This window comes from Ailuropoda melanoleuca, chromosome 6 (assembly GCF_002007445.2).
Source record: "Ailuropoda melanoleuca isolate Jingjing chromosome 6, ASM200744v2, whole genome shotgun sequence".
Lineage (NCBI taxonomy): Eukaryota > Metazoa > Chordata > Mammalia > Carnivora > Ursidae > Ailuropoda > Ailuropoda melanoleuca.
The window spans coordinates 82,452,119-82,479,756 of record NC_048223.1 but is presented as its reverse complement, the minus strand read 5'-3'; the positions used below and the strand labels follow the sequence as shown (position 1 = coordinate 82,479,756).

At 52.6% G+C, this 27,638-nt stretch overlaps 1 protein-coding gene across 1 annotated transcript; it reads left to right on the top strand.

Moving 5' to 3' along the window:
* Nucleotides 1-493: 493 nt before the first annotated feature.
* Nucleotides 494-20,248, top strand: MAT1A (methionine adenosyltransferase 1A). Its single transcript, XM_002922416.4, has 10 exons — nt 494-3,498; nt 3,582-3,944; nt 7,257-7,334; nt 8,116-8,238; nt 11,086-11,198; nt 11,449-11,592; nt 15,835-16,053; nt 17,113-17,295; nt 17,605-17,738; nt 18,325-20,248. The coding sequence occupies exons 2-10, from the start codon at nt 3,851-3,853 to the stop codon at nt 18,425-18,427; spliced, it is 1,191 nt and encodes a 396-aa protein (XP_002922462.1). The 5' UTR covers nt 494-3,498; nt 3,582-3,850; the 3' UTR covers nt 18,428-20,248.
* Nucleotides 20,249-27,638: the final 7,390 nt, after the last annotated feature.

The following is a 27,638-nucleotide window of genomic DNA, read 5'->3' as shown; positions in this document are numbered from 1 at the left end:
CCCATTTGCTTGACTCTCTGCATGGCTCCTTGATGCCCTGAGTCCCAGTTCCTGGCTCACCTGCTTTCCCAGGCCCTCCCCCTCCCCGCCCAGGTACCCCACACCTCCCAGGTAAAGTTGGGACAATGCTCACTTTGCACTGGCTCCAAGCCACACTGGGGTCCTTAGCTAGTAAAGCCCCCACGGCCTTCCCATCTACCTGCTGCCTTTAAAATGCTGTACTTCCTCTGGGGTCCAGCTCAGGTCCTGCTTTTATCCCCCCGAAATCTTTCCACATTTCTTTCTTCCTTTCCAGAATAGCTGTTGTATATGGAGTTCTTATTTGGGTTTTTTACTGAACCAAAGTCACATAGTGTTGAAATGACCTAATTTTTAAAAAAATATTTTATTTATTTATTTGACACAGAGAGAGAGAGAGCCAGCAAGAAAGGGAACACAAGCAGGGGGAGTGGGAGAGGAAGAAGCAGGCTCCCAGCAGAGTAGGGAGCCCGATGCGGGGCTCGATTCCAGGACCCTGGGATCACTCTCTGAGCCAAAGGCAGACACTTAACTAAGCCACGCGGGCACTCCGAAATGACCTAAATTTTTTTTAAAAATGTATGATTGGAATCTATTTATCTTTTTTTCATAAATAAGTTATTCATGTTCTAGGATGATGTACGTGGGAAGGGTTTGTGCTTAAATTAATGAGGGCAAAAGTAGTAAATCTTTTGAAAATATTCCATGTGGTTATGATGCCATTTAAGGTAGGGGAGTTTCTCACCAAAGTTTAGAAATGTTTGCATTAAACAGCATTTAAGAAGTGGATGTGCACTCCACTTCTGTATCCAGAGTTTTGGATTATCAAAACTGCCCTCTCTCTTGCCTGTGGCATAGCCACCAGGCATGGCAGGTGCAGGAGCTGGTCAAGGGCACCACGGGGCCAGGTGCACTCCATTAGGTACCTAGGGTCAGGTGCCCTCAAAGCCCCTTCATGAGACTGGTCAGTGTGGCTTAAACACGCTGCTTAACTGGAAACATCGCCTTTTGCCTGGTATTTTATATTCATTTGGTAGTTTGTATTTTAATAACAGGGGTAAATCTGACCAAAACTGTAATTGTTTTCAAAGCCAAGTTTCTTCAGAGGCTTGTCAGCAAAGCTTCAGAGTTGAAGGTTGCTGCATGGACATGAAGTCAACTGTGGGCCTTTGACACGTTGAGCTGAACTTAGGTAATCAGTGGGGCTGGGGGAACATTAGGACAATTCATGCGTAAGGGACAACATGTGCGTAAGGCAGGTTTTAATTTGAGTTTATGATGGCAAAGTCCCTGTTGGTTCAGTTTTCTAAGTCAGAAGGGGGTAGATTGAAGCCACTGTTTTAACTCTTGGTGCAAATGGAAATTTTTTTCTCCAACGTAACATTTACTACATAAGGGAAATCTTTGGACAGGTTCAGCATTGCTACGGCCTTGCATTTTATCGTCTTACATAAGAAAATCATATATTATGTACATAGAAGGTGCTTAAGTAATATTTCCTTGAAATCTCATTGTGCACCAGCTCTGTGCTTGATCCTCACCTTACCTGAATGACCACATCTATTTCTCAAAATGATGCTGTGAGGTAGGTAATCATTTAACCTGCTTTACAGGTGAGGAAGCAGGACCTGAGAGGTTAGGAAGCCTGCCCCAGGGTGGATAGTAGGTTAGAGTCCAGACAGGACTCCAGCCCTGAAGCCCGCACTCCCACCCACCACATTCTATGTGCTGCTTGTTAACGTCTATGGGCTGAAAGACTGTAATAAGGTGGCCTAGATTTAGTGGGGATGTTATACGTGACTCACATATAAGATGGGTACAGAACTTGGTGCTTCCAGATCCTTCCTTCACTCTGAATTTGCATCCAGACTGCAGAAGCCTCCTGTTTATGTCTCTGAAAGCACCACATCTCTGTGTGGGACTCAACCCTCTGCCCCATGCTTTGAGTCATTCTGGGGTTCAGAGGGTGGTTAGGCAGCTTTGCTCTCTGACTTCTTGCCAGCTCTGGGACCTTGGTGAGTACTTGCTACTTACACTCCATCTTGCTCTTAAAGCAGAGTTAAAATATAATGGCCATAGTTCTAGCTGCTAGGCTAACCTAGGTCTATAGTCCACATTAAACATTAGCTCATATTGCCTCCAGGTTTGAAACCAGTGTACCCAGAAGAAATTTACAAAGGGACAGTGATGTTGAAATATTTTAAGTACAAACAGGAGGACTCCTGTCTGCTGACAAGGACAAGGCTATGTTGTCTAAAGTCCCTATTTGATCCTCATTTTTCCTTCCCTTCCCGATGGCCTTTTCCTCTCTGGACCTTCAGCAGTCTTGTGCCTGTGCATTCCAGCATGCTCTTTTTTAAATGGCTCTGATGAAATATGAATATGTAAAATCTCTTACTTTACCCCAGAAGAGGTCACTTTAATAAAGTTTCTCCCCGGAGCGATGCTGCTGTGACTGCTGACCTGTCGGCAACACTCAAGACTTGGAGCCCCAGAAGACAATGTTTAAATGCTCATATTCTGAGTATAGAGGGGATTCGGGCAGCAGAATTGCACCCTAACTTTTGCTTCCCATAGTCCAGCGTTTGGTGCACAAGCTTTTGGCTGCCTACATTTTCTTGCCTTCTAGTGGGAACTGGTTTCTCCACCCATTCTCACTGTCTGTGATCTCAGCTCCCTACCATGGCCCTGGTATGAGGATGCAGCTAGATCTGAGGGTGGGAGAGAACAAAGAGAGAGAGAGAGATGCTGTCATTTAGGGCATGAATTGGCTAAAGATGTAAGCCCGTCCATTTCTTCTCTTGGTCAAAGCAAAAAATTTGCCGGAGTCGTGTGATCAGGTGTACAGGCTGAATAGGTAGGTGTTAATTTACATTGTGGGAGCTTTGGGAGCCTGGACTCTGATAATTTCCCTGTAATGAATCCTTCTCTCAAGAGTCCTTTTCCCAAAAATGCATTGTCTTCTGTAACCTGTCCAGATACTTCACATCTTGCTTGTCGATGTGACTGACAGCGTCTTCCAGACGTTGACAGTTTAGGCGATTTCTATTAGCAGAAAAATATGGGCTCAAAAGCTTTTCCTCTGAATGAATGTGTTGTGTAACATCCAAGCTGACTCAGAATACAGGTGCATGCTTTAGCTCTGAGAAGGTAGGAGAAGGGGGAGAGCCCAAGCCAGACAAGGTGTGGGGGAGGAAGGATAGCTCTCAGGAGCCCAGGCCACCCTGTGTTGTAGTCTTTGCCTAAACCATGTCTCTGGGAAAGAGTTCCTGGCTGCCTGTTTGTATCCCTGAATCACCACGGACCCCCCACCCTCCAACGTGGGAAGTTAACCTTGGAGCAATATGGAGATTAGCTGCAGAGCTGAAGCAGCGTCGCAAAGGAGCTTCGGTCCTGCGGAATCTACGCAGCCTTCTTTACCATACATTGACCAGACCCTAGCGCTCGGGACGCCCGAGCGGACGACTGGACTCCCTCAAGGTAAGAAGAACCCCCTCCCAGGAAATGGACTCCTCCAGTCTTCTCACATGATTACTCAAGCACTTTCACTTTTCTATATATAGGAGTCACTCAGGAGCAAGCTGTGACCAGTTGGAGGGAGTGACACGTCCCCGCTCAGTCCCTCCCTCCTCACCGTCCTCACCTTCCTCTCACGTGCTCGCAGGTGGTTCAGCAGAAGCAAACCCAGTGGCTCTGCCAAAGACAAGCCTGTTGGGTTTACAGAAGGAAAAAAAAAAAACCCCAACAAAACCAACAACCCAAACAAACCTCAGGCAGAGTCACAGCGTTGATATCGTTGCCCTGAAGAAACCGAGTGCAAAAGTGTGCAAAGATGAATGGCCCGGTGGACGGCTTGTGTGACCGTTCTCTAAGTGAAGAAGGAGCCTTCATGTTCACATCGGAGTCGGTCGGAGAGGGACACCCGGGTAAGCAGGCGGTGGTGGGCCCGTGGCAGCCGCTGCCGGGGGAGTCGTTTTACGAGAGGCCTTAAACGCAGTTTGGGTTGGTTCCCCTGCGGGATCGCTGGAGGCACAATGTGAGGCAGTTTTCGTGCTATTGATCTGTAGTTTGTAAAACAGCCACTGAGCGTGAGATGAGAAGCAGCGGTCAGGGAATGAAGCCGAGGGTTCGTGCTGTGCCCACCTCCAGCATCTCCGCGTGGTGAGGCTACGGCAGAGAACACACCGTGGGTTGACGGAACATACTGTACGCAGGTCACGTATTGTCAGATAGCAACTTTACATATATTTGGGGGGGGCGAGGATAAAGCTTCATTATCGATGAGCGACTTAAGTATACAGAGAATGTTCCCTCGGACAAGACCACGGCCACGGAGTTTTGCATGTAAGGCACGTGCAGTCTAGGCATGCACAGCACATTCTGGTAGTCGCTGAGCTAGAGCGCCAGGTCCTGAAGGCCTCAGGTGTGTTACCTGAAAGAAGCACAGGGGACCTCCCAAAGAGGAAGAACATTCGAGCAGTTTTTGGTGGTATGGGAAACGGGAGAGGCTCACACATGCGAACATTGAGGCCCACGATCAGAGCCTCGGGTTGCAGGTCAGTGGTTCTCAGACCTCCAGGGACATCTGCGTCACCCGGCGGTCTTGCTAACTCGGACTGCTGCGCCCACCCCCAGAGTCTCTGATTTTGAAGGTCTTGGGTGAGGCTCCGGATTTGCATTTTTAATAAAAGTTCACAGGAGATGCTGCTGCTGCTGCTGCTGTGGGAACCACACTCAGAATCACTGTTCTAGAAGAATCCTAAGGGCTAGACACACTGATTTACGTTTTTAAGCACTTCTTCAAAATTCTTTTGAGTATTTGAAGTTTTGGTAACTTATCACCAAGGCTACCTTTTCTTCATCTTCCTCATCCATGTTCTTTCATACCTTGTAACTGAGCTTTCGACATCTCCTCACACCACTCCTTCCATATGCTTTCAACAGTGGTTCTCAACAGGGGGCGACGTTACCCTTTTCCCCTAAGGGCATTTTGTATTGATCTTTCTGGAAAAGGTTTTGGTTGTCTGTGGTAACTCTGCCGTGAGGGGTTGGGGTCCTACTGGCACTTTGTGGATAGAAGCCAGGTATGCTTCTAAACATCCCGAATGCACAAGACCCTCCCCCCTGCAACAAAGAATTTTCCAGCCCCAATGTCAATAGCACCGCTGTTGAGAAACCTTGGCTTAAGCTGGGTTTTGGAGGTGACTTAGCTCAATTCAAAACAAATAGCCTCTTGCATTGTGCACAACTTTATAATGTCTCTAGGTCTGCAATGCTCATAACCTTGGATTCATTTGTCTGTAACCCATGAAGACCATACATGGGTTAGGAGAAGGCTTTGCTCCACCTAGAGGATGTGGGTGCTTGACATGCAGTGGCCAGTGGTCCCCTGGTACATACAGCAGTGCGCTCACTGGACGGAGAAGAAAAATTCTAGCCAACCAGTTGGCTGTTTTGTCTACTTAATGGTAGCCTTTCAATTTGTCGGCCTCTCCCTTTGCTTGCCACAATCAGTTAACTGTCCATGTAAGTCAGCATCCCCTAAGGCTTGGTGATGGCTTCTCAGCATTCCAGTGCTGACTTCTTCTCCACCAGGGGGGTAGTATGAGTGCTTTTCCAACTCCAAGAAAACCAGCTCTTTGGCTGCCTTAAAGCTACTGAGTGATATTGATAGAAATTCTGAAAGCCTAAAGAGAGCTCAGAAAGGGCCTCCTTAGGCATTCCTTTACTTTGTGGAGCTATCTTAACACTCTTGCTCAGCTCCAGCTTTACCCCTAATACCCCTTGTCCCACTTCCTTGTGTGGCCTGCAGACAGGAGACCCGTGTCCTTGAAAAAAGCGGAGTCATCCATGTGAGTAACGCTAGGAGTCCTGATGGGTAAGCCTAAATGAGTGTTTTAGCAGCAGGCCTTCATTGGTAGGGGTGTGCCGAGGCAGTGGCCTCAGACAAACCTAGATTTACAATCAGGATCTGCCATTGGCGGGAGTTTGCATTGAGAAAGCCTCAAGGTGTAGTGGCAGTTTCTGAAGGAAAGTTTGGAAAATTCTAAGCTGAATGGCAGATTAATCTTTTAAGTTGCATTGACATTAACATTTTAAATGATGCACTCATGAGAGCAGAACCACTTGATTCTGGATCTGGATCCTTAATATGAAAACTGAAAAGCAAAAACAAAACAGAAGGACACAAGGAAACTTTTGAAGGTGACGGATATGTTTATTACCTTGTTTATGGTGATAGGCACATAAATGTATTCACAGTCCAGACTCCCCAAATTGTATACTTTAATTTTATGCAGATTTTTTTGGTACACCAATTATACCTTGATAAAGCTGGGGAAAAACCTTATTAATCTATTAAGAGCAAACTTTATGGGCATTTTGAACATTAAATGAGATGTAATATGTGTAAATAGATGTCACTTTTATTTCTGAATCTGTGAACCTTGACAGTTTACACAACCCCAGCGCAAGAGTGGATTTTCCACAGTGCAATGCACTAAGGGTCTGCAAGCTCAACCATGTAGAATCCTTAAGGCAAGTGGTGGAAAAGATCAAATCCCAGCTCCTGCTGAGCTATTGTCAGTCAGTCCCACCTTGACTGAGGCAAAACCCAGCTATTAGGACATCGAGCCTTCAGGAGGCTGTGTGACCGTGGGCATGATCTGAGAGCTGCTTATGGAAATGTCTGTAGAACAGTGGGGCTGTGTGGAAGCTCTCTTCTGGAATTCCTGTGCGTGGGGCGGTGGATTTGGGCGTAGTATCGTACACACAGCACACTGTAGCTTCTAGAACCTGCGGAGCAATGCATCTGTTTGTCCCATCTGATCTTACCGATGTTAGCTATTTTAACTTCTATTTCTAGGAGTTTTCTAGATTTTAGACTTAAAGGGAATATCTTGAGGAATGAGAGACTTTTTAGGAGGAGAATGTGTGCGTGTGTGTGTGTGTGTGTGTGTGTGAATTGCTTTAGTCTCTTAGAACTGATTTGGGAATGTATTTGTTTTTTAGGGAAGGCTATGAGTTTATATAATATAAATCATCCAAAATTAGGCAGAAAAAGGAAGAAATAAAAATTTCAAAAGGTTCCTAATTTTTTATAAAAAAAAATATAAAAAAGTGTCCTCTTAGGTAGGTAAATTTGATATGTACACTTACCAAATATCTAATTATTTTAACTTTTCAGTTTGTTAGCCCTAATATTTCTGTGATTCTCACAAACATTCGTTCTTGTGCAGACAAAATCTGCGACCAGATCAGTGATGCCGTGCTGGATGCCCATCTGAAGCAGGACCCCAACGCCAAGGTGGCCTGTGGTAAGAAACACCTGCTCCCTCCCTGTTGAAGACCTCAGCTGGCTGGGCTCGAGGCTTTTCCCTGAGCCTGTGCTAGGGGGCTCTCGACACAGCAGGGAGTCAGGGGCCCCAATGCCAAAGTGATCATGGGTGCAGCTCAATCAGGGCCTTGGCCAAGGTCACAGGGCAGGGGTGCCTGCATGGAGACCGGAGCCCCGCTGTCCTCACCGTGTGCTGCACAGACGGCTTCCTCCTTCTCCAGGGCCACCCTAGCCCCTGCCCTGAGCACCGCAGGGACCTGTGCCCTCCGAGGGTGACCTCACCCTGATACCTTTGTGCATAGCCAGTGAGAAGGTTGGCCCACCTTGATCTCAGGATCTCAGCCTGTGTTGCAGCGTTAGCAAGAAGGGGCGGGAGAGGCATGCCGGACGCCGATGCATGTTGCCCACATTCTTTATGACAGCCACCTACCCCATTGGCTCACTCTGATCCACACGGCAGTCCAGTGGAACTGTTGTCTTCGGGTAGCAGTCGGGGAAGCAGCCTGAGAGAGGCTAAATAAGTGGTTCGAGATGACACGAGCAGGAGGTGCTCACCGCGAAGCGAGGTGTGACCCGTTCTGTCCGAAGTGTAGTGCCCCAGGTGGCTTTGACACGTGCTCAGCACTTCCGCTGGGATTTACTCTGTTAGCATTAGTCTTTTATGTCCAGAATCCATGCCTTGTGAGACTCTTTCCGAGAGACTGGGAGTGGGGCTCCCCTTTGCTGGCTCGTGGCCGCTGACTTTTCTCCCTTTCTCGCAGAGACAGTGTGTAAGACGGGCATGGTGCTGCTCTGCGGCGAGATCACCTCCACGGCCACGGTGGACTACCAGCGGGTGGTGAGAGGCACCATCAGGCACATTGGCTACGACGACTCTGCCAAGGGTGAGGCGGGGCCCCGGGTCCGAGACGCGTGGGCGCCCGGGCGCTGCGCCCCAGCGGAGGCTCTCTGTCCTCTGCAAGTGCAAATACCACCGGGAGGAAAACATCCCTAGGCCTGCCTGGCAGGGTCAGGGGTCAAAGTCTGTGGTGACAGCATGGTGGCCCACGTGACAGAGCCCAGTTGAACTAGCCCGTGTCTGTCCGTCCGTCTGTCTGTTGTTGACTCTTGTCTTCGTGGTGCTGACGAAGGCTTTGGAAGAGAAAAACACCGAGTAAAGGTAGCTGCGCCCGCTGGGGACGTGTTCTCTGCCAGGCGCTGGGGCTGCTCTTTGCCGGCGTCCTGTTCATTGTTTGAGGCCCTCTGCGGCACTCCTCCTGCAGACGAGGAAACTGAAGCTTGGGAATGTCCACAATTTGTGTAAGGTGACAGCCACAAGTTGGCTGCCCGAGTGGACTCCTGTGCTTTCTGCTTCCCTATGCTGCTTCTCATGATAGACGAAAGTGCGACTCCGTCCAGAACTGGTACCCACGGCAGGTGAAGGAGACAGGCTGGCCGAGGTGGGCTCCAGGGCCAGGCAGTGCGGGCACCTGCATTCCAGGGAAGGGACACAGGCCCTGGCAGGAAGTGAGGTGGAGCGCTGTGATCAGGGGAGATGACAGCTGGAAAGAACAGAAGGGCCCAAAGCACATTCCAACATCTAAGATGGGGGAGGTCAGGAAGGGGCCCAGCCTGGAGTGGCCTCAGAGGACAGCATGCGAGAGCCAGATGCCGAGGGCCTGTGTGCCCTGACATCCCAGCTACTGGGTCTTTAGGGTGACGTGTGCTGTTGCCGTGGGTCGGGGCAGGCTGGGACAATGCACTGCACACGTATGAGCGAGAGCCACTCGCCACTGAGGGTGCAGACACAGAAGCTCAGTGCGGCTGCCTTCAGAGCTGCCCGAGAGCACTCACTTGAGCACGTGAAAGTCTGGGGGGGCTGTGGCAGGAATCAGTGGGAGGAGAACCAGTGAGCACAGGCTCTTTCTGCTACCATGCAGAGCCTTTGCCCTGTTCTACGAGGAAAAGCCGATTGCTTGCATACGGGTAGACATTATTCAATAGCAAGTCTTGTTCTGCACTAGGTAGAAGGGAAACTTCCCAGGAGGCCATGTCTCCTAGAAAGAGGGAAGTGAGAGCGAGAGAGAGGGAGAGCCCAGCTCTGCTGCTAGCGGCATTTCTGCATGCCCAGCTTGTCCCCAGAGGACCCCGTGCAGCATGGTGGCTGCCTTAGCCTGGCCCCAGACTAACTGCCCCTCGCTGCTCTGGGCTGCACAGTCGCTGAGCTGGCTGCCTTCCGGGTGCTGCTCCTGTGCCCTTAGCCCCCTGAATTCCGTGTGTCCAAATCACTTGGAGCCCTCCATGGGCTTGCAGCGCTGAGAAGATTCACCATTTAGGGAGTGATTAGAACAAGTGCAAAATGTTTAAGGCACAATGGTGAGTCCTTGGCAGCTCTGATGATGGTTCGTTGGTTCGTTGACCAAAAACATTCCCCGGGAACAGGAAGCTCCGAAGAACGAAGGCGGCCTGATGCTCCCGGAGCGGGGGCACTGCCTGGCATTAAACGGTGCGGTAGGAGACGCCCAGTGGCGAGCCGGTGGCAGAATGTGCCGTGAAGGGACAGAGGGGGAGGGAAGGTCCGGGGACATTTCCTGAGAGCTGGTGGCATTTGGGTGTGTGGGGACAGGAGCGGGAGGAGGAGTAGTCTACACAGAGACACCTAGTGGAGTTAGAAAAGTAAGCCCTGCTGGAGGCTTTGTCCAAGCCTGTGATGGCTGGAGTGGTTCGTCTGGGAGGGGCTGGGCAGGCCTCAGGGGTTTGGGCTCTGCCTCATTTGGCAGGAGGTCCCCACGTGAAGCATGCACAGAAACAATAGACTGGATCTGGGTTGGCTGGTTGGCTGGCTGGTTGGTTGGTTGGTTTTAGGGAGCTCACACCAACAGGCTAGGTTGAATAGACTGGCAAGAGAGTGCCAGTTACTCAGCTTGTCACCAACTCTTGACCTTGCAGTGGGGCTGCTGTGAGTTTCAGCCCCTCATTCACGCAGTCCCCAAGGCTGAGCCCAGCAAGGCCTGAGGACCTACAGGGAGAGGAGCGTGCTGTCTGGGCACGGGGGCCCCTTCCCGGGGCTCCTTGGGCTGGGCTGCCGCTGGTCAAACCTCTGTGAACCAGTGCTCGGCCTACGGTACCTCGCTGGGGAGAATGGCCTCCATCTCTGTGCCTGACCTTTGAGGATGGGCAGACGGGGCCTCGGCCTCCGGAGGGGTGCCTTTTCCATTTTGCCCCAAGCCCTGGGCATTGCCTGGGATCAGAGGACTCTAGTCTGGGAGCCTGTCTGGGTAGTTCCCGTGCACTGCATTCGTCCAGTATATTTCATGCCTGCATCAGGCACACACCTGCGCTTCTGAACTGCAGTGCTGGAAGGTTGCAGCCTGGGTCTTAGAAGGCGCCTAAGGGGGCAGAGCCATGAGTCACCCACCTGCTCTTCAGCTAGAGCGGCTATAGCTCTTAATCTGGTTTTCCTATTGCAGTTCTGTGTGGGGTATATGTTTTTAATCTGGGTATAATTTAATATAGTAAAATGTACTATGGAGGATTTTCCTTGACTTAGAATTCCGGATGATCCTATGGGAAGGCTATGGGGCTTCCCCATCCCTGGGCCTCAGCTTTGAGCCCAGAGAGACCCCAGCTGGCTAGACACCACCCACCCCAACACCAGATGCCATGTCGGGAGCTGAGCACTCCGCCAGGAAGCTCGCAGCCACCCTCTGCCTGATGTGTCCCCACTAAGGCCCGCTTGCCCTTCCGCCTAGGCTTTGACTTCAAGACCTGCAACGTGCTGGTGGCTTTGGAGCAGCAGTCCCCGGATATCGCCCAGTGTGTGCATCTGGACAGAAATGAAGAGGACGTCGGGGCTGGGGATCAGGTAGCTAAACAGGGAGCATGGGCGCGGAGTCAGGTCACTGGGAGAGCACTGTCTGTCTCTGTGCTGGCTCGGGCCCCTGCAAGGAGCTGGCTGGAAGGTCACGAGTACTGGATGGGACATACTCCCATGCGGACGGTGCATGCACGAGGCACCCAGTGCACGCTGGAGTGCCAGCCAAGTGTTAGATGGGAAGGACGTTGTCCTGTTGTCTAAAGCGGGCTTGCTCAGTCGGCCCTCTGCCCTGCTGTAGGGTTTGATGTTCGGCTATGCCACCGATGAGACGGAAGAGTGCATGCCCCTCACTATCATCCTCGCTCACAAACTCAATGCCCGGATGGCCGAACTCAGACGCTCCGGGGTCCTCCCCTGGCTGAGGCCTGACTCCAAGACTCAGGTGAGCCTCCTCCTTTCGCCTCCCACGGGGCCCCAGACACACCCGTCCAGCACCCCCAGGTCCCCTTGATTCGTGTCATCATTAAGATCAGAATGTTCAGTCTGGACAAGCAAAGAATTGTTGATTGTGGAAAGGACTATTTATTTCAAAACTCTTCAAGTCTGCATGTTTTCTCTCCCAATTTTTTAATGAAAAAATGTTTAAAATACAGAAAAATGGAAAGAACAGTTCTAGATGTTTCTTTTTTGCCTTCTTAGTGTATGTTGACTCTGGTCATGTGCCACACGGTGCTTAATCGATTTCAGACTTTCGGTCACTGCCCTTCCACGGCCACAGGTCCCCACGCCTGGAGCAAGGACTGAACACTGAGTCGACAAGGGCTGTCTGCATCTCGCTGTGGCCCTTTACCCCTGTTCCTCATAAAAAGGCTTTCCCTTTGCTGTTTCGGACTCTCTGTCCCCTTGGGCCCTGACCTCACTGCTCCCTGCAATGGGGAAATCCTCGCCGAAGTCCACATTTGAAGGTCGGCGGTGATGCAAGTGTTCGCGCACGTGGAGGCGCCCTGTCTGCCCCTGCTCTCCACATCCCTGCCCTGTCTAACCCCGGGGACCCCACTGGCCCCTTTCCCGGGCTCCCTCCCCTGGCTCCTCTTCCACCCTCCAACAGATCCTTGCCACTTCATGCACACCCTCTCCCCCTCCACCCACGCTTGTGCCCAATTTCCACCTCATCCCACTCGGAGCCCCAAGCTTCTACCTGCGGGTTCTCTGAATCGGCAGCCGTGTTTCCCATTCCCCCCGCAAACACCTGTGCCCGAGAGCCATCGTGTGCAGCCTCAGTGTCACCTCCTTCTTAGCTCAAGGGAGTGTGGTGGTGCCCGCCCTCCTGCTCAGCACCCCCTCTGTCTCCACCCTGCCCTGCTCAGCCTTTTCCCTAGAGAGCCTGTCTTCTCCATCTTCTTCTCCAGCCTGCTTCCCGGGGGCCAGGGTCCGCACGGTGCCCTCATGAGGATTCTCCCTGCCTGGAAACCCCCCTTAACTCCCTTTGGACTTTTCCTTATTTCCTAATACTTGCTTAGAATCCTCTGCAATTTTCTGCTTCCTACAGGGGGGCAAACCCCCTGGTTGTTATTCCAAACCTTGTATGCTCTTCCGGTTTTACCTTCCTCTACCTCCCCTCCCCCAGTCTGCTTAATCTGGCTGATTCTCTCCTGTTCCCCTTGTTTCTTAGTGCTTTGCACCTGTGCTCCCACCCTTCGCCTTACCTGGAATCTTCTCTGGTTCTCACCTGTCCATCAGTGGCCAGCAAAGCTCCCACCTTCGGTGGTTTGCCCTGGTGGCCAACACCTGACGGGGCCTTCTCTTGCTCCTGTAGTTGGAATTTGGCTCATAGGGTTGTGTAGCTCGGCATGGAGCTCAGCATGTCCCATTACCCCTGTGCTTCATCTCAGCCCAGGTGGGAGGCCGCACAGGGCAGTGGTCGCAACTGGGCTGAACCCGAGGCAAGGAAGTGCATTTGCGGTCTAAAGCAAACCCTTCCCAGTGTTCGCCACGTGTATCCCGAGGTCGGGAGTGGAACCATCATCACTCCTCAGGTGTTCTCTGAGGTTGTGGGGCAGAGGAGCTAACACGCAAAGACTGCAGTGGTATCAAATGAGAGGGGCATGCAGGTGCTGGCGCACCCGGCTCCGTCCCGTGCCAGAGCTGTGCTGGGGGGGGTCGGAGATTCGCAGAACACAGAATCGGGGAACAGAGGTGGGAGGAAGTCAAGCGACAGGGCTTTCCGTTTCCTTGTGTGACAGAGGGGCCCGGAGGCACCCCGATGGCACCGGCCGAAACAGGGAAGGCCTGCATCATCTCGCCTAGTCCTTGAGGGCTTCCAAGTCCATGGCGGCGGGGGCGGTGGGGAGCGAGCATGTGCTCTTCCAGGGGCTCCCTTCCTGCAGAACTACACAAAACCTCTTAATGCTACTTGGACACCGAAGTCCGCCTCACTGCCCTGCCACAGGGGGGCCGAGCCCCTGGCATCGCAGAGCCATGGGTGTGGGTCTGCCTCAGCCACCTGAGGGTCCCTGCACACGGCTGCCTCACCGTGAACCGCAGTGTCAGGACCAGTTTCTGGGCCGGCTCCCGAGCCCATTTCAGAAGGACTTTCATCATCTGAGCAGAGTGTTGACTATGAACAGGATGAATCTTTCCACCTGAACAAATTCTTGCTGCTGATATGGAGACTCAAGGGGCACTAGCAGGTGGCTATTTTTATACCTGGTCAGAGTTGTGTTTCCATGGTGTGTTTTTCCCCACATCTTGCTGACGTGGTGAGATAAGGGGCGTACTTGGAACCCTTCACCCTGCCAATGCTGCCCAGGGCTTACGGCTGGCCGAGCGGGAAGTCCGGGGAGCGGGGGAGCAGTGGAGACGGGCCCCCAGAACTCCTCAGGGTGCGAGCCTTCTCCTGGGGGCTGATGCCCATGCAGTGGATCTGGTCCCAGAGCCGGCCACAGGGCCCCCCTCCTGGGAGCCCCCGCCCCAGGTCTGGCTCCCTGTCGCATTTGTGTGTATGTATCCCAGCATTTAAAGGTTGCTCTCGCTACACAGATGTCCATGTGCACCTGCCTCTTAAGCTAGGATCAGAGATCACCTGGGCAAGTCTCTTTCTCTTCCTTCTTCTGGACTCCACCCTCTGGCTCTTCGGACCAGGCAGGGTACAGAGTAGGAGTTTGAAACAGGCCCAGTGTTCTGTGGATATCAGAGGGGACTTGGGCAGGCAGAGATCCTGCCGCAGGCACAGCCCTGGGGAGGCACTCTTGGCTGTCCCGTGGTCCTCTCAAGGCCCTGGGGTAGGAAGCAGTGGGGCACCTGCCAGTCAGCATGGTCAACCACGGACATCTGGCCTAGCTGCACTCCTGCAGGTTCCGCATACCCCAGCGCCCCCCCCCTCCCGTGGGTCTACACTGCCTCGGGTGGCATTGGGGCCTGTGGCTCCTGTGTGTCCCTCAGGGCCCTGAGCGGCAGCCTTCTGCTGGGCAGAGCCCCAGCTACTGGGCCACAGAGCTCCAGGGCAGAGCCCGGCTCTATCGGCTGTGTGATCTTGACCAAGGTCGTTATACTCTGAAAGCTCAGCTCTCCGTCTTTAAAACAGGGCGAGCAACAGCTTCCCACAGCTTTGGGCAGGGCTTCTAGCTACTTTCCCAGCTTCACCTGCCGTCCTCACTGTCGCCTTCCCTCTTGCTCTGCAAGCCTGGCATGCCCAGACCGCAGTGCTTGGTCACTGGTCAGATCAGGCTGTGGCATGGGGTTCTCGTGCTCATTGATGGGTCTGTGCAGGTCTGTGCAGGTCTGGGAAGGAGGATTTTGTCTGTGCTGCTGTGGGAATGACACTGGCTTTTGGATTGGACAGAACAGGGTTTGGCTCTTTGGCTTTTCTCTGCCTGCTATGTGACTTCAGACAAGTTGCTCCGCTTCTCATAGCCTGGTTTTTCTCATTTGTAAAGTGGAGATAAGAATGCCAGTCTTGCTGGGATGGCTTCGATATGACTTGATAATGGCCAGAATGGGCACAGAACTGCCCCGGCTGGGTAGAAGTGAGCATTAGAACCGCTCACTTGCAAGGGTGCTGCAGGCGGGCTCCTTCTCTCCACGTGCTCTCTGCTTTTCCTTTCTTTAGCACAGACAGCCAGAGGCTGCCTATCCGGAGCTTGCTCCCCCCTCAATCTTAGCCAGCCTCACCTGAGCCCCTCTCACCGCGTCCCTACAGGCAAGTTCCCTGGCCCCATACACTTCCAGAGCTCCTCCACTGAGGGGCTGGGGCAGCCGGCCTGGCCCACGGACGCCTATGCTCCTTGGCAGGAGCCGGGATACTTTGGCTCCGGGCCATGGAGGGTCAAGAGAGGGCTTTGGCCAAGGGGACATTCGTTGACACCAATAACCCTCTGAGATTGAAGGGGAGGAGTCTAGTTGGGTCACAAACAGAGAGGAAACTCCGTAACCCTGAGTCTCTAAGGGGCACTAATTGCGGTCATAGGTGGGAATAGCTTACGCCTCGTACCCCGTCATCCCGTACATAGCACGGGGCAATTGCTCAAATATACGACTATGTCAGATTAACTTTCCTGGAGGCCCTTGGAGGACAGGAGGCCCCCCTCACTTGGCTCCTGGGAGCCCTGCCTGCTTCTGGCAGCAATGTGTCCTCAGCTCAGGGCAGGGCCTTACAATGTCTCCTCCTGCCCTTGCAACCCAACAGGTGACAGTTCAGTACACCCAGGACAATGGCGCAGTCATCCCTGTGCGCATTCACACCATCGTCATCTCCGTGCAGCACAACGAGGACATAACCCTGGAGGACATGCGCAAAGCCCTGAAGGAGCAGGTGATCCAGGCCGTGGTGCCTGCCAAGTACCTGGACGAAGACACTGTTTACCACCTGCAGCCCAGCGGGCGGTTTGTCATCGGAGGTCCCCAGGTGCGCCCTTGCCTCTGAGCAGAGTCTTGATGTGTCTTTGTTACTGGGGTTGCTTACCTCCCTGAGCACAAAGGACGAGGCGGCTTTGTGTGGCTCAGCCGCATCTGGCCCTGGACAAAACATGAGATCGGCTCACATCCTGTGGGGCCTGCTGTGTGTCAGTGCGTGTGGAACTGGAGACATGTCCCCAGGACTCTCCCACCTAGTTCGGCCTGGTCATCCCCCCCACCCTGGTCATACTTGCCCAAGTTGCTGCCTCGCCCTGCTGAGTTGCCAACTCACCATTGCCGGCGACTGGCCTTTCCCAGGTGGCATTATGGGGTCTTTGCCACAGGTTACCTTTAACTCGTGTGGGGGCAGGTGTTTCGAAGGGGACCCCTGCTGCCCCTTTCTCCTGTACCACAGGGAGAGAGGGAGTGGGGATTGGCAGAGCTCCCCCTTGAGAGCCCCTGTAATGTGTTCCATGATCAAATGTAGAACAGAGACACAGGGTAAAAGAAAGGCAAAGCTGACTGTAGTTTCTTGTGGGACATCTCAAAGCCTAGATGTGCTAGTGGGAACTGTGGGTCTCTAAGCAGCGGGATAGAGTACACAGTCTTTCCCCAAAGCACTAAACATGGAGCCCCTGCCCGTTCAAAACATGGTGACTGGCTGGTGTTGCACAGAGCAGACACGGGAGGAAACGGGCCTCGTGGCATGTGCCGGGTGCCACCAGCCAGGGCCACAGCCCGGGGCGTACTTAGCAACGGCACAGTTCCCTCCTGCAGTCGGACTTCTCCAGCATGACTGACTCACAAGAACAAAGACTGAAGTAGGAGCTGGCTGGGATCCCAGAGAACCTCTGGCCCATTGGTCAGTGACTGAACTGGGGTTCGAGCCCACGCTTTCCAGCTTTGGGGGGGAGGGGTGGGGTCTTTGAAAAATGCCCACAGGCAGCTTCAGGGCACCGTTTCAGTGGAAGTCCAGCGGCCATTGTGGTGCTGTCTCTGCCCGTCCGCCCCGCCCTCTGGCCACTCTGGTTCTCATCTCCTCCCTCCCCGTCCTCCTTTTGCTCTGTAGGGGGATGCAGGCGTCACTGGCCGTAAGATCATCGTGGACACCTATGGCGGCTGGGGGGCGCACGGCGGCGGGGCCTTCTCTGGGAAGGACTATACCAAAGTGGACCGCTCGGCGGCGTACGCGGCCCGCTGGGTGGCCAAGTCCCTGGTGAAAGCGGGGCTCTGCCGGAGAGTGCTCGTGCAGGTGGGCGGGCCCCCCTCTGACCACCCCATCTTGGCCCCGGGGCGGGGGGAACATGCTGGCCTGGTAGGAAGCCCACGCACTCTGCCAAGGGCTCTAGGGCACGTATCCTGAAAACTGGAGGGAGGGGGAAAGAATCTTCAAGGAGACAGGAAGATACAGAAAGTGCTGCTCACTGTGAAGATGGTGGGGATTTTTCCAGGCAGACAAGGTTGGGGAGCATGTTGGGCAAGTGATCTGTGGTTCCAGCTGCCCCTCCCTGAGGACATTTACACAGAGGCTTCTGTCCCTGACCCTGCTCTCTTCTGGAAGGTTTCCTACGCCATTGGTGTGGCTGAGCCACTGTCCATTTCCATCTTCACCTACGGAACCTCTCAGAAGACCGAGAGAGAGCTGCTGGATGTGGTCAATAAGAACTTTGACCTTCGGCCTGGGGTCATTGTCAGGTAAAAGTGCCGCCTCATTGCCACCAATAGGCCCTTCCTCCTCCCTCACCCAAGGGCTCCGTTCCACTGAAAGGGAAATGGAAGGACTTTCAGCCTCCCCAAAGCAGGAGGGCCCCCAGGCTCCTGGCCCAGCACGACACACAGCCCAAATGCAGGATGCCTGCTTTCCGGCCGCAGGAGGCTGGCCCAGAGACGCTGACTCCAGTGAGTCTCACTGAGAAGTGAGCCAGCACGTCTAGTCCCATCTACCCTTGTTTCTAATGCCATCCCTGCTTTCTGGAGCTTGGCGATGTTGTAGGTCTGTGCCAGGCCAGTGAGTGGAGAGGAGAGGAGTGAGGCACGGTGAGGCCAGAGTTCAGATTCTGGGTCCTGGGTGTGTGTGTCTGAGCCTGTCTCCTAAGAGCCAGTGACAGTCATCTCAGAAGGTGTGGTGTGGCTCAGACAGGAAGTTTATGGGAAACTGCTCTGAGTGGGGACACGCCATGCAAAGACCATCACACTCCATTAATCAGTCCTGTGCTCCACATTCAGAGAAACTCTGCTCCTTTTCCATCTAAAATGACCCTTTCCTCTGCTGATTGTGCAGGGACTTGGATTTGAAGAAGCCCATCTACCAGCAGACGGCATGCTACGGCCATTTCGGAAGAAGCGAGTTCCCGTGGGAAATTCCCAAGAAGCTTGTGTTTTAGAGCTGGTGGGGGCAGGGCCTGGCCTGGCCCTGGAGGCGTCTGGGTGGCCTGGTTCCTCTTCTTCAGGATCCCAGCTCTCCCATGTCCCAGACCCAGGGCCCTGACTGCCCCCCTCTGCCCTCTCCTGGGCCAAGCCCCACCCCCAGGGTTAGCCCTGTGCTGTCCTCACTGTGAATGGCAGGAGGCTTGCTGGTGCTGGGGCCATGCCTCCTCAGGAGGGTAGTCACAATGTTCCCCTGCTTTTCCCTCAGATCAAGGCCATGTTCATTTAGTGGAAAAACCACCCCCGTCAAGAGTAAATCCCCTCACTCACCTCCCCCGTGAGTGGTCCGTTCCTCCCTCACCAATCTCAGGGATCCTGGGTGTGCCGGGTCTGCCCTTCACATCTGTGGCCCGTGCCTGGAGCCAGGGCCCTCACAGAGGCTGCCCGGACTAGACACTGGGCCAGGGTAGCAGCAGGGGCTGACCTGTCCTAAGCAAATACAAATGTGCGAGGCACTGAGCTAATTACTGATCTCATTTCTTCTTCACTGCAACATGATGAGGTAACACCTCATTCCCACTTCTATGGGGGAAACTGAGGCACAGACTACCTGGGTAACTTTCCCAAGGTCCCACAGCCACACATGGCAGGACCTAGACACAGTTCAGGAGCTCTGACTCAGGAACCCGTATGCCCCCCAGCCCCGTTCCCATGTCACGCCAGATGCAGGCCCAGTGATGCCAAAACAGATGTGAGAGGAAGCCATGTGACCTCTGCCCTGAAGACCCCAGGTTGCTGCAATTAGGGGATTAACTCCTGGCTCTCGGTGAGCCCTGGGCAGTGATATGCAAAGTCAGGACAGAGAAGCAGCTTGTCCTAGCTCAGGTGGCCAGCCCCTTAGGGCACCAGAACCCTGTGTCCTTCAAGTCCTCCCTCTCTCTGGCCTCGTTATCTGAGTGCTGTTAGAATGAGTGGGAGAGCCCCTCAGATGCCCCTTCCAGAGAGGCCAGTTGTGAGGCCCGAACATCTGATGTTAAATAGTGACCCAGGTGGCAGGGCTGAGCTCCCAGTGGTAGACAAGTTGGCTGGGATGTCATGAGGAAATCCTGCCTTTGCCCGGTGGCTTCTGGGCCACGGTACCCACGGGACCTGAGTGGTCCTCGGTGTGCTAGGGTCTTGGAAGCTGCACATTCACCGGCCTTTCCATCCCTAGCCAGCACTACCTACCCCACCTGTCCTCAGCCTGGGGCTCTGACAGCAGCGTCTCTGCCTTCTCCCTAGCTGCCTAGACCGCAGGCTCAGGTGGGGGTCTCCACAGGTCCCGAGAGAACATTGGAGACTGGGCTTCTTTCCAGGGCGCGTGGTGCTGGTTCTGGCTGGACGGGCAGCCCACGAAGCCTCATCCGGGGAGTAGACAGCCTGTATCTGGGCTCTAGGCCTGAAGCACAAAGACCCGAGGCTCTTCTTCTTCCGTCAGAGAAAAGGCAGCTCTTCCGGGGAGGAAAAAGCAGCCCCGATTCGCATCTAAACCTAGAGCTTGTGTCCGCCCTGGAGGCTCTGGTGTGTCTGCGGGCACCGGTCACCCAGCAAGTCTCAAGCTCCTGCCAGGAGAGGGAGGCCCGGGTTTGTGGGCGGTGAGTTCCTCTCACCGGGGCCATGTTGGAAGTGAAAATTCACAATTGTATACTTTCCCCACCCCCTAGAGAAACAAGGTCTTTTTGGGGGACAACATTGTTTATAAGAATCTAGAACCTTTATTTGTTAATAGTCCCTACTAGGACAGGATAAATAAAACTGAATAAACAGTCCTTCAGTGAATCAAACTGAAGGAACAACTACTCTATGCTTAGTTTTTGTCTGCAAACCTCCAGACACCGCACCTCTGAGGAGCACCCCCAGCCCCCAGGAAAGGGGGGAACCCCTGCTTTGTGTTCCCCCACCCAGGGCCCCCTGGTCCTGTCTGCGTGGGCTTCTGCAGCACAGAGTAAGGCTTCCTCATCCACCAGCGACTGCGTTGTCACCACGTTTCCGTATTTATTCCCCATCACGCTCCACTGAGTTTCACGGGGGAGACCTGAGGCCCAGAGAGTGAGGGACGTGACCCAGGCACGCCGCTGGCAAGTGGCTCCCCAGTCTCCCAGGTGCGCACTCTCCATCACCGCGAGCTACCGCCCGCCCCGGGGCCCTGGTCTGCCCTCCCTGAGAATTATCCACAGCAAAACTGTCCTGAGGGGGGCGCTCAGGCCGTGTTGTCCATTGGGCTGAATCACTGAAGTCAAGTGAAGGGAGTGAACTAGGGTTTTGGCCTGCAGAGAGATGAGCCAGACCTGTAAACGGCTTTAAAGGAGCACATCTCCCTTTCACACACTGAGGAGAACTAACAGGTGACATTTGTATTAGCAGACTGGGAGCAGAAGCCCCCCGAAAGGCAGTCCTGAGGGTGGGNGGAGGGTGGGTGCAGGGGGGGGGGGGACTTCCTGCACTGTGTCCTACAAGCAGGCTGTGGGGAGAGGACCCCACTCCAGAGAAGCATCCAGGTCCCCGGCTGAGGGGAAGCCGCGTGAGGAGGCTTTGAGACGGGCAGAAGTGCGGCCGAGACCTGGGAATGCAGCAGCGAGGCGGAGAACGCCAAAGGGAGGCTTCAGGGGGTCCAGTGACTTCAGCGTGTGGAGGTGGGTGGTGGCTGGGAAAAGGAGAGGCATTAAGAAGATGTAAATACAGCCATATCCCTCACCCTAACTTGTAATCCATTGCTACCTCTAATACATGCTGAATAAAGTTCAGGGTGCGTGACTAAGCTGTCACTGTCCCGCATACCTGCCCAGTGTCGCTCTGCCCGCCCTCGTTCTGGGCTCCACTCCCCACCACCACAGTCCAGACTCCCCAGCTTCTATGGCTTCCTGGAACAGGCCCAGCTCATTCTCACCTGAGGATCTTTGCACATGCCATTCTATCTGTGACACCCTTCTCCTGTCTTTAAATGGAATCTTCATCTCATCCCATAGGTTTCAGATGAAAGTTCTGTCTTTCTGAAAAGCCCCTTCCTTGGTAACCTCCCATTTGTACTCCCATTTTTAGTATCTTGTTCAGAGTCTAACACAACGTGTAAATATGTATTTCCTGTTTAAACCTCCTTGGGGCCCACGCCCCTCATGATTCCTTTCACACCTACCCAGTCTCCCTTCTCATCACATAGTGGTACCTCTAAGTCCTTCCAACTGCAGTTTACAAGTCACCCTCCAGAAAGACACTCTCAAACATCCTCCATGAATTACGCCCACCACCGTCTTTATCTCCTACCAGGTTTCAAAGGCTGTCATGCTTTTTGGATGTCAGTACTTGCTTGTTCATGCCTGTTGCCCCCACAGGACTGAGAATTCTTGAGATTTTACCTTGTCTTTCCATTTGCCACTTCATACCTGGATCCAGGTCGGGGCTTGGCACAGAGGGGGAGCTCAATGTAGTCCTAGCAGAGAACGGATTCTAGGTCTGTCCATCTATCCTGCACCCTGAGCCCCACCTTAGCAAAGGGATTTTGGAAGAAATGAGAATCCTACTTGCCCTCTGGCTGGTTCTGTACCAGGCTCAGGTGCCCAGAGATATAAATTACAATTATCCAACAAAACTTTTTTTTTAAAGCACTCCTTAAAGTGTAGTGCTGTGACTGTGAGGACTTCTTTTTTATTTTTGTTTAAGGTTTTATTTATTTATTGGACAGAGAGCACACACAGGGGAAGCAGGAGAGGGAGAAGCAGGGAGCCTGATGTGGGACTAGATTCCAGGACCCTGTGATCATGACCTGAGTCAAAGGCAGACGCTTAACCCACTGAGCCATCCAGGTGCCCCATGTGAAGACTTCTATGATAGTCACTTGGCATTTTAATTTTTCAACACGAGATGTGGATGTGGGATGACAAGATGACAAACCCTATTTTCCACAGAGATGCCAGAGGAAGGTGACCCTGGGCAGGGAGGCACTCAGGAGGCGTGTATTGAGGATGGGGAGGAGGGAGCTTGGTCTGAAAGGGGTTTTGGAGTTGGCAGAGGATGGAGAAGTAGGGAAATGAGAATTAGAATTACTATCTCAGCAGTGGTTGGTTGGGGTGAAAGTCTTGGGGAGAGAACTTTAGAAGAAATTTTTGCCTGTGACAAATTCCCTGGGGTACATGTGACCCAGGCACAGTGTAACAAGCAGTGTGACACAATAGCCAAGATATGGAAACAACCTTAAGTGTCCATCGACAGACAAATGGATAAAGAAGATGTGGTACAGATATACAATGGAATATTATTCAGCCATGAGGAAGAAGGACATCCTACCATTTGCATCAACTTGGATGAACCTTGAGGGCATTATGCTAAGATAAGTCAGGCAGGGGTACCTGGGTGGCTCAGTCGGTTAAGCATCCAACTCTGGGTTTCAGCTCAGATCATGATCTTGGGGTCGTGAGATCGAGCCCCACGTCAGGCTCCCCACACAGCAGGGAGTCTGCTTGAGATTCTCTCTCTCTCTCCCTCTGCCCCTCCTCCCGCTCAGGCACTCTCTCTCACATAAATAAATAACATCTTAAAAAGAAAGTTGAAGTCAGGCAGAGAAAGACAAATGCTCTATGATGTCACCTGATGTGGAATCTTAAAACACCAAACTCGTAGAAACAGAAGAGTGGCTGCCAGGGGCTGTAGGGTGGAGGAAATGGGGGAGACGTTGGTCAAATGGTACAAACTTCCAGTTAAAAGATGAGTGTGTTCTAGGGATCTATTGCACAGCAGGGTAATTATAGCCAGTAATACGGCATCGTGTCCTTGGAAGTTGCTAAGAGACTAAATCTTTTTTTTTTTTTTTTAAGATCCTATTTATTTATTTGACAGAGATAGAGACAGCCAGTGAGAGAGGGAACACCAAGCAGGGGGAGTGGGAGAGGAAGAAGCAGGCCCACAGCAGAAGAGCCTGATGTGGGGCTATCCCACAACGCCGGGATCACGCCCTGAGCCGAAGGCAGACGCTTAACCGCTGTGCCACCCAGGCGCCCCTAAGAGACTAAATCTTAAGTGTTCTCACCACAATCATGGAAATGGTAATTAGGGGGTGTGTTGGAGACATTAACTACAGTGGTGATCACTTCGCAGTATTTGGATGTATCCAATCAGCACGTTGTACGCCTTAAACTTACACAATGTTACATGTCCATTACAGCTGAATAAAGCTGCAGGGAGAAAAGCAGTGTGACAGACACCTGGTCCCTGGGCTGGGAGGTCTCCTGCTTTCTTACCATGACACCTTTCTGAGAGAGTTTTTGAGGAAGTAAAGGAAAGGGTCTGTGTTCTGGGTGCAGTTCATGGCAGCCCTAGAGGCAGAAAAATGTGGGTTAGGTAAATAATTCAGTGGGAAGCAGAAAACATTCCCAGGAAACGGGAGAGTTTGCAACCCCAATCTGCTTCAAGGAGGGTGCTGAGAGTCCCCTAAAATAAGGCAGTTGCACACGAGCCATTTGACGTGGCTCTCACAGGACAATGTGAAACTCAGAAGTTGTAAGGGAAATAACTCGCCAAATCTGATTTCATAAAAATGAGACTTTTGTGCATTGGGGGAGAAAACACAAAGGCTAAAGAGACATGATGAATGAAAAATACTTGCAATTTCAGTAGAATGGAATCAGATCAATAAGAAACTTTAAAACCCCAGTGATGAATGGACAAACTGTAAGGACAGGAGCAAACAGATGTCATGAAGAAACAGGAAAAACCACAAGAAATGAAAGCTGCTTATCTCCACATTTCAAGAAATAAAAAAAAAAACTTTTTAAAAAAGTGCAATATTGTATTTAGGCAAACGGGTGAAAATTAAAAAAATTCTTCAACTCCAGAGCTGGCCATCGGTGTAAAGAAAGGGGCATTCCCAAATACAGCATGACTTGGTACGAACATTCTGGAGGGAACTTTGGCTCTTTATTCTGAACATGTAAATGTCACATTCTCTCGGTTTGGGTCAGAGGTTCCACGAAGATAGGGTGGGAATGCTGTGCATGACAGGGTGGGCCGGGTGGTCATGCTCTGGGCTGAGGAGGGCAGGAGGGCGAGGCTGCCATGTGCTGAATCCGGGTGAAGGTGGTGGGGGGACTCCCGGAAAAGCCCAGGTCTGTTCTTGTCCACCTAAAAGCAGGGCTCCCCTCCTCTCACCCAGGCTGAAGGGGCTACCTCTGGGGTGTTTGTGGGAGCCCCCACAGGATGACCCTGGGACACGGGGGGCTGGGAGGAGTTCCAGTCTTCACAAGCCATGGCTGCAACTCCTGAGCCAGTCCTGGCAGCCTGAGGGGACGATTCAGATCCCCAAGTTGCAGAGGAGGAAGCCGAGGCCCAGGCAGGTGAGGTCACTTCTGGGGGGCCCCACCCAGCCCCGGGCCACACCCCGCTGCTCCTCCCAGGGTTGTGAGGGTCCTGAGATCCAACGCTGCCCCTTAGTTATGAACTGCTCTTGTTCTCCAGAAGGAGGGCCAGCCTTGGGACCCCAGCTCTGCCCAGGCTTCCTGGAGGTCCCTCTGGGAAGAGTAGGGGGTTCCCAGCCTCTCCCTGAGTCCCCTGAGCCACCCCTCACCTCCATGGCTCCTGACTACAACCACCGGCACCTGCTTCCGTCCTGACAGGACGTTGGATGGGGTGCGGTGGAGGCCTCTTTACGATTATAGATGACCTAGGGCTAAGCGGACTATTTTCATCCTTGAGCCAAGGGATCCCTAGGACAGCTGCAGAGGGCGGATCTCGGCCAGGGCTGTCCCCCAGTACTTCCAGGGAGGCTGGACCCCTCCCCAGAAGTGCTGCTGTTCCCTCCACCTCCCTGTACCGAGCTCGGAAAGGTAGCTCTGCACATTCTCCCAGGAGGGAGGGAGGGAGGGAGGGAGGGAGGAAAGAAAGCATCACATAATTGGCTCTTGGACTTTGGCAACAAAACATTCAGAGTTTCTGACTTCTAAGATATTTTGATTTGTTTCAATCTCATTTCTGTTTCTTTGCTTTCCTTGTGTTGCATTTCCCATTTCTAATTTTCTGAGCTGCACATTGGTTCCAGTGGCTTCTAGATCCAAACTTTACTCAAAACGGAGTTGTGAAATTTCCACACGGTTTTTTGTCCTTCAATTTTTCACTTGTCTCTAGTTTCATCGACAGGCAATTATAGAGAATCTGCTGTTATTGGTACTTTTCAAAAAATGTTGAGGTTTTCACTGGAGTCCAAAATGAAGTGTTATGTTGTCACCTGATGTTATCAGGGTGTAGATTCTCATTGACTTTATTTTGTTAAATACTTAAAATTATATATATTTTATATTATGTAATTTAGATATTTCCGTGGACAAGAATTTTAAGCTTTCCTTAGGATGCAACAGGCAAGAGAGGAGAACAATAATGTGTGAATTCTAAGGAATGGTAAATGAAGGCTTTGTCTTTCCTTCTTCCCTCCCTCCCTCCCTCCCTCCCTTTCTCTTGTCCTCCTTCTCTTCCTCTTTTCCTTCTTCCTTGTCTTTCAAGTCCCCTGGGCACTGGGGACATGGACTGGGGAGTCCCGCAATTACATGCGGGCATGTGCTCACCACATGGGCAGTGAGAGGAAGGACTTTCCAGGCAGAGGGAACAGTGTGCGCACAGGATGGGGTGGGTCCTCTGGGACTGCAGAAGATGAGGTTTCAGTGTAAAGGTGCAGGGGCCGGGGTGGGGTGGAGGGTGTGTGACTTCACTGTTCCTGTCCTCCCCTCTGTCCCTCTGTAATGATGGTCCGCCCTGGTTACCAGGTGCAGCTTTGGCTCTGGGCAGAAGCCCTGTCTCCTCAGTGCAGTGACCCTGCTGGCTGTGGTGACCACAGGGGCTCTTTGTCAGCCCGGAGAGCGAGGCTAGTAGAGCAGTGAACCCGGGAGATGCTGTGGAGTTCCGTGACAGAAGGACGTTACGACATGAGACCAAGTCTTGCTCTCTCTAGATTTCAGTGGGAGACGGTCGAGGGTGTTGTGGTAGGTGCCCTGGTCATCGTTCTCTTGTTTTTCACAGACTTGTTCCGCCAGTGACAGAGAGACACTGTGCCCAGAGAGATGAGGAACACGCCGGTAGCAGTTCCGCATGAGTTCTAGAAAAATGTTTTGCCCTGGGGATAGAAGGAGACAAAGGCCCAGAGGTATCTGATGTTCTGGACATGTATGTCTGAAATGGTGTGGAGCGACCAAAAGTGGTTCAAAGATCTTGAAGAAACGTGGAAAGAACAGTGTCTTCTCAGAATCAGATTCCGTCCCTCGAACTAGAAGTTCACGGTGGTTAGTTCAGAGCATTTATAGGAGGTTCAGAGAAACCCCATCACCTCCAGACGGGAGGTCGGACTTGAGCCCAAGAAGAATGAAGATGGTGATGAAACCAGAGCTTCTAGACGTGGATGCTCGCGCGTCTCATGGTGGAGGCAGGGTATTTGTCGAGGAGCATGTGCCCCCTGCCACTGAACCCCTCTGTGGCTGCCAGGCCATCCTGGGGCCCCTGTTCTTGCTCCGTTCCCAAAAGCTGTGTTTCCAGTATTTTAGTCAATAGTGGTTACTTAAATTATTCTCATAATGTCTAGAAAATACAAGGAGTTAAATTTAATGGGATGACCTAATTTGCTATTTCTTCAACAACATGCTATCGTGTGAGAGCGATTCAGCCACCGGGGACATTAGAAATATCAGAATACTTTCTCTCTGCTGATGCTTCTCTATTACATGTGGAGGTTATGGCAGGAGGGGGTTTTCTTCCATCCTTTTGCTCCAGGAAACCTGGGGGAATCCCGGAGCTGGCTTCCCACGGATGCGGATTGTCAAGCACGACAGTCAAGGAAGAGTTCTTGAGACATTTCACGGTGCAGAAGGGTGCCTTTCATTATGGCACAGGGACAGGGCCCGTGGGCAGAAAGAGCTGCACTGCGATTGTGACGAGTGACTGGGTTATATACTTTTTTGTTAGTGGGGATTAGGGATAACGGAAGTCTCGAAGGAATTTCTGTTCGCTGAGAGTCTGTCTACAGACCTGGAGGTCTGGCTGTTGTTGAAGTTGCGTTTAGTCTAATGAAACATCAACATTAAGGCAGCCATGAGTTCCTGGGGGAATGTCACGTTCTGCATGTCTCAGGTGTTTTCAATGGGCTGCAAGTTGTAAGATTTAATTTTAGCTCCATTTCTCTTGCCTGTGTTCTCCTCGTCACCACGAGGGGTCGCCATCCTC